This window comes from Marmota monax, unplaced genomic scaffold, assembly GCF_021218885.2.
Source record: "Marmota monax isolate L192 unplaced genomic scaffold, Marmota_monax_Labrador192_F-V1.1 WCK01_AAM20220418_F8-fsc00061, whole genome shotgun sequence".
In the NCBI taxonomy this organism is placed as follows: Eukaryota; Metazoa; Chordata; class Mammalia; order Rodentia; family Sciuridae; genus Marmota; species Marmota monax.
The window spans coordinates 19,460,428-19,475,800 of NW_026695230.1; the positions used below are offsets into that span (position 1 = coordinate 19,460,428).

General features: G+C 38.6%; 1 protein-coding gene and 1 pseudogene across 4 annotated transcripts in view; one reads left to right on the forward strand and one right to left on the reverse strand.

The window, feature by feature from the left end:
- Positions 1 to 4,523, forward strand: part of LOC124088640 (interferon-induced very large GTPase 1) — a 76,742-nt gene extending 72,219 nt beyond the window's left edge. For all 4 annotated transcript variants that reach the window (XM_046438374.2, XM_046438376.2, XM_058576909.1 and 1 more), the window contains one exon: positions 567 to 4,523. In XM_046438374.2, the coding sequence (XP_046294330.1) occupies positions 567 to 4,358 (3,792 nt within the window). In that variant the 3' untranslated portion in view covers positions 4,359 to 4,523. The remainder of the gene's footprint in view (positions 1 to 566) is intronic.
- Positions 4,524 to 10,674: 6,151 nt separating this feature from the next.
- On the reverse strand, positions 10,675 to 12,922 carry LOC124088592 (ATM interactor-like; annotated as a pseudogene).
- Between the last annotated feature and the right edge of the window lie 2,451 nt (positions 12,923 to 15,373).

Genomic DNA, 15,373 nt, shown 5'->3' on the forward strand with positions numbered 1-15,373 from the left:
TATTCAAAATTTCTTTCTGTTACCTTAATATGCCCAACTTTCACACATCTTTGCCTTGACTTTTCTGTTCTCTTTATCTAAGATGCCCCCACCTACCACTCTTCTGCCTGAGAAAAATCCATTTCATTCCATAATAAAACTCGCACAAGCATCTTTCTTATGGTAGGTTCCTTCCTATTTCTTCTTAGACTCTCTTTTCTTCCTATCAACTTTCATGATGATCTGCTACAAAAGTCGAGTAGTCTTCTCACTTTTATCTACCAAGAAAATCTAGTCACTTTTTCAAATGTGTTTCCAGTGCACTTGTGTTTTAACTTGCATAACAGTGAAGTATGATTGACTACATGCTTGTTTAAAACTCTCATTATTAAGTTTTAAGCCTTTCAAGGTTGGATTCTGAATTATACTTCATCCCTTGGTCAGCCCATTACCTAGCACATAGAAGGACTCAATTTATTTTTGGAAAGCTAGAGAATATATTCATGCATGAATAAATTATAAGTTTAACTAAGTCTCTTTATTGTAGAGTGTCAATAGCCATTATCATTGTTTGTGTTCCTTTCTAGAAACTTAAAAAATTCTTTAACCCAAAGAAACCATCCAGCGGATTTACTCCTCTTCCCAGAGATATTCAACAATGCAATGATAAAGAAGTAACAATTAAAAATCAACGCTTTCATGACTTGATCAGGAGGCTTAATCTAGAGTGCTATTATCCCAAGAAGATGTCTAAAGTCAATTATCTTTTGATAAATAAGACCTCCTTCCTTGGCAGTCAACCAAGAGCTGAGGGGGAACTACCACATTGTTTTTTAGAGAAACTCTTGGTATTAGATTACCATTCAAGGTACCTAGTTTACAGAGGTAAGATAGAAACAACTTCTAATGTATCCCAGACACTGAAAACTACAGAATCAGAGAGGAAATTGCCAACATTTGAAGACTTTTTCACTATCAAAGAAGCGCATTCAACCATAATACCAAATTGCATTCACCCAATGGACATACAAATGGCAATTTTTCACTGTGCAGATGATTTTACAAGACAGTATATGGTGACCAAACTTTCCATTTGTCAATTTGCTCTCCCATTTTTGGTTCCCAATCCTTGTAATCACCAAATTGAATTCCCTCTTTGGTCTCTTAGGCAAGTCAGGAGAAGCTGGAAAGAGGTGGAAAAAATAGGTTGGGAGAAAAAAAATAGGAATTATGATAATCAACTGATTTGCTGGCAACCTACCCCCATTGTATCTTTCATAAGAGTTGGAAATTCTGTCTCCACTTCCAAGTCACAGATTCTGAATTCACTCCTGAGTAAGGGCAAACATGACAATTTTTTTCACCATCATTCTAAGAAAGACAATAACAGCTGTCTTTTGATGGAAGGGGTTGTGGAAATATGCTGGTTCTGCCCAAGTGGAAGAGCTGAGGACAGATTTGAAAACTGTATTGCCTTCACCAGTCTCCATGGAAATGGTGAAATGCATGAGAAGCAAGTGAAGTTCTTGCTTGAGGTCTCCTCAGTTACTATACTCCTCCTATCAACTTCTGACATTGAAAAAATGAAGAGTTCCATTCTACCTGAATTTTTTAAATCACTCAAACCACTCATCTGTTTGTTTGAAAATGTAGAAAATATTGTGGATGAGAAGTGTGATCCTCACAAAGTAAAAATTGGTATCAAGAATCTAAATAAGGTAGAATTAGCTGACAAAATTACAGCTACATTAAAAAAGTTGCTGAAGGATTGTACATCTCCTTGCAGTTTGAATAACTGTGCCAACATTGCTAGGAAGTATGAATTTATAATTGATGAGGATCAAAGAGATTGTCAAGAAGCAGGGAAAAAAGCTGACATCATCATGGATCTCCTGGGGAAAGTGAAATTATCTCAGAGAAAAGAAAAATTGCTTCCCCTTCAGGGACAGCTATGGTATGATTGGTGCAAGAAGGATAAGGAATTCTATCAAATGAGAAAAAAAGGGAACCGGAGCATTGAACAATACAAAAATGAGATTGAGAAGGAAAAGCAAAAAATACGCTGTGAACAATATCACAAAGTTATTGACCTTAATAACCTAATGAATTCCCTTCTTGATGGTCTTCAATCACACCCAGAGACTCACATGGAGCTCTATTTTCTGCAAAGGCTAAGTATGTTCATGGAACAACTAAGCAAGAAAGACTTAGAAACACTCCACCAGAGGCACAGTTTCTTGTTGGCTCAAGTGCAAACAGAGAAGCAGAAGCAGTCAAAGACTGACTCTCTCAGACTCTGGGAGGCTGAATTAGCAGATGTTTCCAAAGAGATCAGTGACTCCACCCTAGGAATTGAGCACTTCCTGAGAGAGGTGGGCCAGATCTATGAAGCTCTGGAAGAAGCTTCCTCCCAAACAAATACACTATTTCTCTCCCTTCCCCAAATGGCTGCTGATCTGATGGTATCTGGGGCTCCCATTGAATTGATGGATGGAGATGCTTCATATGTGCCCTTGAAGTGGGTGGCAGCTGTTTTTGACAAGGTCTCTGAGAAACTTGGAGAAAAACGGGTGTTTGTTCTTTCTGTCCTTGGCTTGCAGGGCTCAGGGAAGTCCACATTGCTGAATGCAATGTTTGGCCTACAGTTTAGTCTCAGTGCTGGGAGGTGTACCCGGGGGGCCTACATGCAGCTTCTGAAGGTGGAAGAGATGCTCAGAGAACAGCTGGGTTTTGATTTTGTGCTTGTTGTGGACTCAGAAGGACTTAAGGTTCCACAGCTCATCAATGAAGCACAGGTTAAGAAAAATGAGTTGGCAACCTTTGTCATTGGACTTGGAAACTTAACTCTGATCAATGTTTTTGGAAAGAATCTTTCAGAAATGCAAGATATTCTGCAAATAGCTGTCCATGCCTTTCTCAGGATGAAACAACTGACTATCTCCCCAAGATGCCTATTTGTTCATCAAAATATAGAAGAAGTTATAGATACAAATCAAAATATGGCAAGGCGAAGATGGCTGCAAGAGAAATTAGATGGAATGGCCCTTGCTGCTTCCAGATATGAACAGTGCTCAGATGTATGCCAGTTCAATGATATCATTAAGTTTGATGTCAAGACCCACATCCATTACTTTGCTTGTCTCTGGGAAGGTTATCCTCCAATGGCCCCTCCCAACCCTTCTTATAGCCAAAATGTCCAGGAGCTGAAAAGCCGGATTCTTAACCTTGCCAAAGAAGAATCCAGGGGAAATATTTTAAAGTTATCAGAACTTAAAGTCCGGATACGGGATTTATGGAAGACTTTAATGAATGAGAACTTCATCTTCAGGTTCAGGAACACCAAGGAGGTTATTGTCATGAATAAACTAGAGACCTTGTACAACAGCTGGACCTGGGAGCTGAGAAGTCATGTGCTAGAATTGCAGAAACAGCTAACCAACCAAATTCAGAATGGAGAAGTGGAAGAGATCAAGAGAAGCTCAGTAGAGAAACAAGTGGTGGAAAAACATGAAACCATTAAGCAAAAATTTGAAAAGTATTTTCGAGAAGACACAGACAGAGATATATTAGCTCAGTGGAAAGGTAAATTTGAAAACAATTTGAAGACTCTTAAAGAGGAGCTTATAGTAGAACTAATGAAAAAATGTGAGGTTATGACTAGTGGAAAGAAAATACAAGATCTTTGGAATGAGCAAAAAGTAAAATTTGAACATATGTTCTTAGAAAAAATCAGGGGAATGGTTGTGTCCTCCAAGAGCATGGAGTTAGATGATAAGGAACTGAGGGATGTGTTCAACAAGATCTGGTCAGAGAACATCTCCATTCTACTACCTCCCTTATCCCCATCTGTTGAGGATCCTGATATTGAAATTGATCTAGAGAACATTCTGCTAGAGCATTTTAAACAGCATCCTAATATTGTCAACAAAATTAGGTACCGTAAAACAAAGAAAGCATTTTCTATCAATTATTCTAAACATGTTTTCACTTCTCAAAAGTCCCAAGCATATGGGTCTCCTGTGGAAGAATTTGAAAAAGACATTCTAAAGAGAACAACTCAAATTATGAATGTGGTTAAAGAAATAATGCACATGAGAGAACAACGAAATGAAGGATACAGTTCTAGTTATTTCCATGAAATTCTACAAATGATCCAAACTGAGACTGAGGCTGCATCTCAAGGAATCACATACTTGCTAACCAACAGATATAAATTAGAACTTGCCCTAGAGCTATTCCAACAGGCAGCAAACAGTTTTAAAAAGATGTGCACTGCATTCAAGATGGCAAACAACCCTGTTCTGTATCTGGAGAGCAAAAAAGAAGAATCTTTTACTAATTTCAAGTTGTCCTACAAACACTGTCAAAGCATTGATTGATTTTTTTTCTGGTACAAAGATTTCTACTGCCTTATAAATTAGGATAAATACTCAAAAATCTTATTAGTTCCTCATCTGTCTTTTCTGTTGCATTTCCTTCTGTGATGAGCACTTTTGTAACACAGATAATTAAACCTAACTAATTAAACACATAGTTTGGATCTATTCTGGAAGTTTTAAAATTATTATATTATTCTAATTTCCATTTAGTAATTAACCTCTAGAACTGCTATTTTACCAAAAGTTTAAGTTGAATATTTGTTAGAAATAACACAAAACATGAAAATCACTTTTTGGTTAACCAACATAATAATGCAAAATTATAGAAGTGAAAAAGGAAAATTTAAGAACTAAAAATGTTTTGAAACCCTTCAGAGCAAAAACAAATTAAAATGGTGCAAGGTAAATGAGAGAAGTGTGTTTCAGGTGGTGAGAAGGCAAAGGTCTCTTGGCAGAAGTCCCAGCAGAGAACTGGATATCTTTGTATTAATATGGGCAACTAGCCTGGACATGGTGAAAAAACTATGTCAGGATTGCTGAATAATAGTGCGCACATACTGTGATACCAAGGAAAAGATAAAGGGAAATATGATTAAATGAGGGTGATACCATGATTCAACTGTAGAAAGTTTAAAGATAAAAGTAGGACTCAGAGTAAGATTGTATATAAAAATGTTGTATATGGACCTAGACTCTCTAATATCAAAATGGGTGTAATGTCTGAATGGGAGACACTCCTTTCACAAACCACTGGAGAAACAGATAATTGTACAAATATTCTCTCTCTTCCATTTTAATTGAGCATGCTAGATAGGAAACTTTAAAATTACCTAATCCTAGACATGTGGTTAATTTAAAAACAATACAGGACTCTAGAGTAGAAGAAACTTCAAGAACTTTAAATTTCAATATGTTCAATACAGGGGCATCAGTATTAAAAATTCACTTTAAAAAGAAGTAAGAGATTCATGAAATTTAATAATCTAGTACCCAAGAAACAAACATCAGCCATGCTTCCATAGATATGAATAATTTAAGTTGAACAATATGCTCAAGAAGATTGGTTTGATCTATTTAGCTAATGATTCTTTTGTGTTTCTATTTTTCAAAAATAAAACAATTTCCATTCATGTGAGATTGACACCAATAGATCTTTACTATGTTCCCACAAGGTTACTTAAATTCTCCTATTTCACCAAGTGCAACTTGGTGAAAAAAGACTTAGATTGATCCAATTAAAAGCACTGATATATAATGCCAATATATCACTATGAAGACAAAACCATCACTGTATTACAAATGTGTATTCATGATATGACCAACAGAGAATGGCTGATTAACCCAATTGAGATACAGGGACCAGTGAAAATGGTGAAATTCTCATGGATTAGGATCACTAAAGACATCTTTCAGAGAACTAAAAATAAATAATTGTCTTTGTCAGTTCTTAAAACAAGATGCACAAAATTCATCAAGTGTGGTTTATGGAGAAATTACCTAGAAATATGTTAAATCTTAATCCCAAAGTTACCAGGAAACAAGCTGAATTTGAGTGGAGCTTTAAGGTACCCCAGCCCCTTTTGGAGCTTCAATAACCAAGGCCAGTTGGATTCTTCGCATCATTACGGACTCTATGCTTTAATGATCCTGTAAATTTTGGCTAGATGCCACCATGCTAATTGTAGACTTTGGCAAAAGCCTATGACTTCATCCAGGGCCAACCACTAGGATGTGAATTAGAAAACTAAAGTATTTGAGATATTTCACCACTTGAAGGGATTATTACCCTTTTACTGGGCTTTATCTTCTTCTATTGTGAATGAACATAAAATGTTTTGACATCTGAAATATCCATATATTCTAGGTTATGACAGATCATCATTCCAACAGGGAAGAAAAATGTTTTAGTCAGCTTTTTTGTTGCTGCAACCAAAAGACCTGACAAGAACAATATTAGAGGCGGAAAAGTTTATTTGGGGGCTCATAGTTGAAGAAGTTGGCCCATAGACAGATGGCTCCATTACTCAGGGACCAAGGTGAGACATCACACCAGGAAGCAGAGAAAGAGAGAAAGCTCTGCTCAACAAGGACTAAATATATACCCCAGAGGCACACCCCCAGGGACCCACTGCCTCAAGCCACACCCTACCTGTCTATAGTTACCATCCAGTTAATCCTTACCATTTGATTAACACGCTGACTTGGTTAAGACTCTTATAGCCCAATCATTTCACCTCTAAGCTTTATTGCATTGTCTTACACATGAGCTTTTGGGGACACCTAGTATCTAAACCATAATAGGCTGCAATAATTTGTACTAATTTACAATCCCACCAACAATGTAAAAGTGTTCCTTTATCCTCACATCCATTCCAGTATTTATTATTGCTTGTATTCTTTAAAATATATATATATATATATATATATCTGTAGATAGACACAATATCTTCATTTTATTGGTTTATTTTTATGTGGCACTGAGGATCAAACCCAGTGCCCCACACATGCAAGGCAAGCACTCCACCACTGAGCTACAACTCCAGATCCATTGTTTGTATTCTTAATGGCTGGCATTGTGACTAGAGTGAGATGATTTTGATCAGAATTTCCCCAACTTCTAAAGATGTTGAACATTTTTTGTATACTTGATGGCTATTTGTATTTCTTTTTTGGGAAATATTTGTTTAGTTCTCTTGCCCATTTATTAATTGGGTTATTTGGGGAGGGGTATTAAGCTTTCTGAGTTCTTTATATATTTTGAATATCTATCCTCTGTCAGAAAGCAGCTAGCAAAGATTTTTCTCCCATTCTGAAGGTTCTCTTTACATTCTTAATTGTTTCCTTTGCTGTGCAGAAGCTTTTTAATTTGAAGCCATTGAATTTATTAATTCTCGATATTATTTCCTGAGCTTTAGGGGTCCTATTGAGAAAGTCATTCCTGTGCCTATATTTGGTGTGCTGACCCTGGGTTTGCTTCAGGAGTTGAATAGTTTCTGGCCTAATCCTAGGTCTTTGATTCATTTTGAGTTGACTTTTGTGCAGGGTGAGAGATTAAAAAAAAACAAAACTAGTCTTCTACATCTGGATAATCAGTTTTCCCAGCATCATTCGTTTAAAAAGCTATCTTTTCTCCAATGTGTGTTTTTGGCACCTTTGTCAAAGATCAGATTCCTGTATCTGTGTGGGTTTGTCTCTGTGTCTTCTGTTCCATTCACTTATGTGTCTATTTTTATACCAGCACCATATAGTTTTTATTACTATCCCTGTGTAGTATAATTTGAAGTCAGGTATTATGATGCCTCCAGCATTGCTTTTTTAGCATAGAATTGTTTGGCTGTTCTGGGTTTTTTATTCTTCCAAATGAATTTTAGGACTATTTTTCTAGTTCTGTGAAGAATGTCATTAGTATTTTGATGAGGATTGCATTGAATCTGTATAACACTTTTGATAGTATGGCCATTTTGATAACATTAATTAATTATCCAAGAATATGGGAGGTCTTTCCATCTTCTAAGGTCTTCTTCAATTTCTTTCTTCAGTGCTTTATAATATTCACTGTAAAGTTCTTTCACCTATTTGGTTAGATTTATTCCTAAGAATTTTATTTTATTTTATTTGAGGTTATTGTGAATGGGATAGTTGTTTTTTTTTAATTCTAGCTTCCTTTTAATCATTGAATTTCAGTTTTTACAAATGATCTTAGGACAATTCAGGTAACTAAGGTTTTGCAGGGGAAAAGTTCATATACATGAAGAAAAATCACATGCTCCACTTTTTGTAAATAACTATTGGCTGGATTAACAAACATCATCACAAACAGAAGTAAAGCCATAGATCACTGCATATGTATTTACAAAAAGCCATAAACAAACATGCATTTCTTCTTTATCAGGACAACTTAAATAGATGTTTGAACATTAAGGCAGTGATGATTCTAAAACAATGAAAATCTAAGTTAAGGCTTTATGTTCATTTTGAAAACTCATATTCATAGGTAACTGTGACCAAAGCAAACTTATCTTCTAGATATTAGTTCATCTGCTTGGATATGTTATTAATCCATTACCAATTCTCTTTCAGACATATGGGATAAGAATTATCACCAACACCATCTATTTACTTTAATGAATCATTAGTTTCCTTCTTAAGTTCTATTTTGAGGAGTTAGCTTTCAGCAGCACAAGCATGTGTCATAGAAAGAACAGAGCATTTTGGGGTAAACTCTGAAAACACACAGGCTGCACTTGCCTGAGAGTTGGGAAACAATTAAGAATTCAGGCTGGGCACAGTGGCACACACCTGCAATCCCAGCAGTTTGGGAGGCTGAGGCAGGAAAATCTCAAGTTCAAAGCCAGCCTCAGCAACATAGTGAGGCTTTAAGAAAAAATAAAAAGGACTGGGGATGTCACACAGTGGTTTAGTGCCCCTGGGTCTAATCATCAGTACCAAGAAAAAAATCAAACAAACAAAAAACCAGGATCTACTAACTAGAGAACCCCGAAAACATACTTGATGCTGTCCTTATCTCAAAATAGAAAATATTCTTGATTACTGAAGCAAGTTTGATAGTTTAGATGTATTTATTATGTAATTTCTAGCCTCAAGACACAAATGATATATTTATTAGACCTGTGTTTCTTTATTCAAGGAAAAGATGGGTGGTGGATGGAAGGAAAAGTAACTTTAAAATAATTGCAGATTGCATTCTTGCCCTATCAAACTCAGATGTATTAAGTTTTGAAATCTGGGGTTGAGGGGTGGTGTTCTCTTTCCCTACTTTAACACTGAGGACAAAAGTAAGATGCCAGCCTGTAGGTGCACAGTGGGAATGAGTTCTGGTGCCCCACTTTGGTCTGCTGTGGAGTGCAGGAAGGGTGTTTATAGATGTGGTAATGTTAAAAACATATTTTGTCTTCCTCCCTGGTAGTAGACAACTCCTAAAACCCTTGTTATTTCCAGAAATATTTTTACATGCTAATGAGATCATTGGTAGCTGGCAGCCCCTAGGTAGCTTTACGATGAAGACTCATCACAAGCAAAGACATGATTAGGGGGGTGGGATTATCTTCAGCCTCACCCTGCCTTACCCCTCTACCTTCTGGGAGGGGAGAGAGGCTGAAAGTTAAGTTGATCATGGCCAGTGATTTCATCAATCATGCCCTTGAAGTTTCAATAAAGGCCCAAAAGGACTGGGTTCAGTGAGTTTCCAGATAGTCAAACGTGGATTCCTGGAAGACGGCTCTCCTAGCGAGGTCTTGGAAGCCAGTTCCTTCCCATATACCTCACCCTGAGCATTTATTCATTTGTATCCTTTGCGATAACCAGTAAACATGTTCCCTAAGTTCTGCCAGTCACTCATGAATAAATTGAACCCAGGGAAGAGACTGTGGCAACATTCTGTGGTGATTTATAAGTGCAGAGTTAGACACTCTGGAGGCCTGGATTCCAGATAGTGTCAGAATTGAAGAGCATTAGAGGACACCCAAGTGGCATCTGCTGCAGAGCTGCTTGCTGGTACATGGAGAAAACTCCCATACATCTAGGCATAGAAGGCTTCTGGATTGATGGTGGTATGAGAGCACAGGACCACACACCCCAGGATGAACTAACAGGCATGACTTAACAACCGTGTCTCTGTAGTCTGGATGTAGTACTCAGAAGGATCACTATTTATACTAAGTGCCTGCTGCCCTTTCTCTAGGCAGTAATAATTTCACAGCAACAAACCTCTTGTGAGGAAAGGACTGTTCACGCATGTTAGCACCAGTAATAGCTCATGAGAGGAGGGATGACAGTGACCACCTGGAAACTTGCAAAAGCTGAAGACAGCTGTAAATTCCCTTGGTGTCTTCAAATCAGAAGAGAGATGGCAAAGCAGATGAAGCTGCAGGAGTCTCCAACCACAGAAGCATTGTCTAGAAGACATTTTAGATGCAATTTAAGTATGTTACACTTTGCTAAAACATTTTGGAGATTTGTTAGTTTGCATTCTACTACCTGGCAAGCTTGGCTTCAGCTAAATGCCTGTATTGGTTTTATAGAAACAAGATACAGTTTTAAAGATGGAAAGACTAGCTATAAAAGGGCAAATGTATGCAACACAAGAACAATCATTTTTAGATCAACATCTTACACTTTATAATACACTCACATTTATACACAAATTTGTGTTTACAAGTACAAAAGTCAAAGAACTGCAAAGAATCTAAGCCACTGCATCATCAGCTATATTCAACAGAGCTAATACTGTTGTCCCTGCTCCCATTATCTAAATCTAGAAGGAAATAATAAACACCATCCAACCTGGACTTCACCTTTAGAAGTTGGAGACTAAGTGCAACTCTGCTCATGTCTGAGTTTCCACAGAGCTGAACTGAGATTCCATCGTGTTCTAGGCCAAATCGGCTAGAAGAAAGTCATCCATTGCTATCCAAGTTTCATTGCTGGTAAAGAACAAGCTCCCCAAGGTTTCAAAACCTGAACTCATGGTCTGTGTTTCTGTACTGTTCAACTGAACTTTGCTCTCTAGGGCAGATAGGTTTTTAGCAGCAGAGATTCCTTCAGTTTGGGTCTCTGTGTGTGATGAATCAGTGCTCATGGAAAAGCTGGAGTGTTTCAGGATGCTACCAAAAGGCAGATGAGGGCTACTGTCCAAAAAGAAGTTTAAGTCTGTCTGCGTTTGCGTGTCAAACATCTCAAAGCCTAGGAAGTGAGAACTTTCCCTATACCTGTAGGGCTGGACAGATGTGTCTGCAAGTAAGAAGTCAGTTTGGGTCTCTATGTCCAGGGATTCCAAGACTCCAGTGTTCATGGTGCTAAGTTCACTCTCTTCAGTTTGAGTGTGGATATTTGAAGCTGAGAAGAACTCTTCAATATCAAAATCTATTCCAGGATTCTGGGTTGAGCCAGATGGCAGCTGGGTGTAAGGCCCAGGGTTTGTGTCAGACTAAAGACTATGGTTATCCAATGTCTGATTGGGAAGATTACTTGACAAGATGTTTTCTAAACCACTTAATAAGTCTATGGTTTGGATCTGATTATCTGTCATGTTCTGTGAAGGAAGCATACTATTCTGTACACTGAAGCTCAAAATGGGTGCAGATTTCTCAATATCTTGATTTAAAGTCTTAGGGTCATTCTGAGGTAACAAACCACGAGTTACTGTCTCTGCTACTAAGGTGCTGCTTATAATATTGTCTGCAGGAACACTGTATGATGAATGGACACTCTCAAAAATGTTTCCGCACATTCCATCTTGCTCCATCTGTACTTGGCCATGTGTGGGACTTTGCATCCCTCTGGTTTGGGTTTCTCTGGAGATCCCACCTGGCTGATAACAAGTGTCCATAAATGCATCAGTCTGAGAGGCTATAGATGAAGTTAACCTTAGAGCTGGGCAGAAGCGTCTGGGTGTGAACACTAATGGGAAGGGACACTTGAGAATCAAATGACAGATCAGTCTGAGAACAAGATGACACAGAGGAGTCAGGGCCAACCCACTGTGCAGAAGGTAGGAAGTTTTGTGAGGCATAAGACAGATCCATCTGTACATTGATTGAAGAAATGCTGTTCTTCTGACTGGTGTTTCCTAGTTCTTTTAAAGGATTAGACAGATTTTTACCCAAGTTCACATGAACACCAGTACTAACTGGCTCAACAACAGGATTTATAATTTTTGAAAGAGGTATGCTCTCCTTAAGAGAACAAGCCTCTGACTCTAGGCCAAGGATCAGGGTTCCGACTGACAAGGGCACTAAGTGCACAGCACCTGCGGTGGAGCCGGGATCCACACCTAACACCACAGGCTGGGTGGAAGAGTCGGGTGGTAGGCACAAATACAGGCACAGGAGAGAACTGCTTGACCGGAAGTTTAACCAGAGCCACTCTGGGCTTTAGTAGAAGCAAACTCTGAGGATATCTCGGAGGTGTGTCACACTCTGTTTTCTGGCATTACAGCTGCAAGAATCTGCAAAAGAAGTTACTAATTTTCTTTCTGAAGTTTCTAGTTCTTGAGGATCTGGCCGAGGAGGGGGTTGGGTGCTCAATGGTTCAATAGTCTTATTAGATAACTTCTGGTTTTGTAGGTAGTTTTCCGTTTTCCTTTTTTTACTAGGTGGATCTTTCCCTGTGTTCTGCAGGGATCTCATGACCAGTTCGGTAGATGTGAGACTGTAATGCCGTTCTGCTGGCATATGGACAGCCACATGTGCACTGGAAGGTCTTGCCACAGTCCTCCGCGTGCCTTTTCAAGTCCCACTTGTTACCACAGGAATTGCTGCACTTGCTGCATTTATGCTTCTCCTCGGCATGCATTTTCATAAAGTGCTGTTTTACGAGAGAAAACTGAGAAAATGGTCTGTCGGGACCTCTTGGGCATCCTTCAATTGGACAACAGTAGAATTTTGTATGGTTTTGAAATCTTTTCTTATTGTTGGATTTACTATGCCATCCTGGAGGCGGTGGCTCTTGACCAGGTGCATGTTGAGCGCCCGGCTGTTGTGCAGGATCTTGCCGCAGCCGCTCACGGTGCACAGGATGTTGGTCTGCATCGCCCGCTACAGCTCGAGGCTGGAGCAGCTCGCGCCCGGGTGGCTGCACAAGGGCCGCGGGCGGCGGCTGCGGCGGCGGCGGCGGCTTCCCACGCGGCCTCCGGGATGGGAGGAGCGGCCGCTGCAGCCTCCGAGGCCGCCATGGCTCCCGCACTGGGATAAATTTTTCTAATTTCTTTTTTGGCATATTCATTGTTGATATATAGAAAAATGTATTGATTTTATGTGTGTTGATTTTGCCACCTGCTACTATGATAAACTTATTTATTAGCTCAAGCAGTCTTCTGATGGATATTTTTTTTGGGGGGGGGGGGGCGGGGGACTTCTAAGCATAAGATCATATCATCTGCAAACAGTGATAATTTGATTTCTTCCTTTTCTATTTTTAACCTTTGTATTTCCTTCTCCTGTCTAGAATTTGGCTAGAATTTTTAGCACTATATTTAATAGAAGTGGTGAGAATGGGCATCATTGCCTTGTAACAAAGTTTAAAAGAAATGCTTTCCATTTTTACCCATTCACTATGATGTTGGCTTTGCATTTTATATATATATATATATATATATATATATATATATATATATATATATATATATATATATATATATATATATATCCTTTATGATATTGAGATAAGTCCCTGGTTTATTCAATGTTTTTATCATGAATGAGTGCTGAATTTGGTCAAAGGCTTTCTCTGTGTCTATTGAGATGAATAAACAGCCTTTGACCTTTACATTTATTGATTTACATGTTAAATCTCTTGGGATTTATTGATCATTTTTATAATCATGCTTTTGAATTCTTTATCTGGTATTTCATCCATTTCAGTATCTTTGTTGTTGGTTACTGGTGTATTATGAGCTTCAGGAGGCATCATGTTACCTAGCTTTTCATATTTCTTGTATTACTATGTTGGGGTTTATGCATCCTCTTATGTGTGGGCCTTTTAGGGCGCCACTTTCTCTTTCCAAAGTATTTTGGGATATCAAGTGTTGGGAACTTTTCAACATATTTCCAAGTGGGCTTTGTAGGATAGTTTTCCTGCTACTTCTCTGATAATGATTAGTGTATGGTTTGGATGTGAGGTGTCCCCTAAAAGCTAACATGTGAGACAATGCAAGAAGGTTCAGAGGAGAAATGAATGGGTTGTGAGAGTCTTAATCCAATGAATTAATCCTCTGATAGGGATTAACTGGGTGGTAACTGCAGTGGTAAAGTTTGGCTCGAGGAGATGGGAATTGGGGGCATGGCTTTGGGGTATATATTTGTATCTGGCAAGTGGAGACCTCTCTGTCTGCTTCCAGTTCACTATGTGAGCTGTTTCCCTCTGCCACACTCTTCCACCATGATGTTCTGCCTTACCTCGAGCCCCATGGAATGGAACCTGTTGTCTATGAATTGAGACCTCTGAAACCATGAGCCCTCAAATAAACTTTTTCTCTCCTAAAATTGTTCTGGTCAGATCTTTTAGTCACAGCAAACAAAAAAGCTGACTAAAAATTATTGAATTTTGATACACTGCATATTTTTCAAAGCTTGAGGATTCTAATTTTCCTGTAGGTCTCAAAAGAGTAGCATCTTCCTTGTGGATTTGGCAATTGTGTTGTGAACAGCAGGATATGTGGTGTACACTCTCTTGATTCTCTTCTTCACTTAACAACTCAGTATATTCTAAAGGAGTATTGTACAGATCTAGATTGAGACCCCTTACAGGTGTGTTCTCCATAGCCTTTGTGCTAATTTTCTCCAATTTTGCTGTAGGAATAGATGTCCATGAGTGGGACTATTGGTACACATCCCCCAGCCATTTCTACTTGGAGCCTGGTTGTTAGTGGGGTTTTGTGTCTTATATTCTTTGTATTAAAATATCATTGAAGTTTGAGTTTTGTTACGGTTCAGATCCTCTTATGTGTGGGCCTTTTAGGGCACCACATTCTCTTTCTAAAGTGTTTTGGGATATCAAGTGTTGTGAACTTTTCAACATATTTCCAAGTCTCTCTCCTCCCTCCCCCCCCCTTCTCTCTCTCTCTCTCCCCCCTGATCTGCTTTCCTCCATCACATCCTTCTGCTATGATGTTCTGTCTTACCTTGAGCCCTGAGTAATGGAGCCAGCTATCTATGGACTAAGACCTCTGAAGCCATGAGTGTCAAATAAACTTTTCCTCCTCTAAAATTGTTTTTATCAGGTCTTTTGGTAACAACCACTACAAGCTAACTAACATAAGCTTGAATGGTTTGTGTGTGGATAAAGGTGAGCTAGCTATCTCTTGGCTGGGTTTAAGTGAGCATTGACACTCTACACTGCAAATTTGTAGTGTCCCAGGATATTCCCAGTCCCTCACAGAAAATGGTTAAACAAACAATAGCAACAACAGGAGCAAACAATATCCAGCATTAAAACATATGCCTACTATGACATTTATAGCACTAATTAACATACACACACACCAAAAAAAAAAAAAA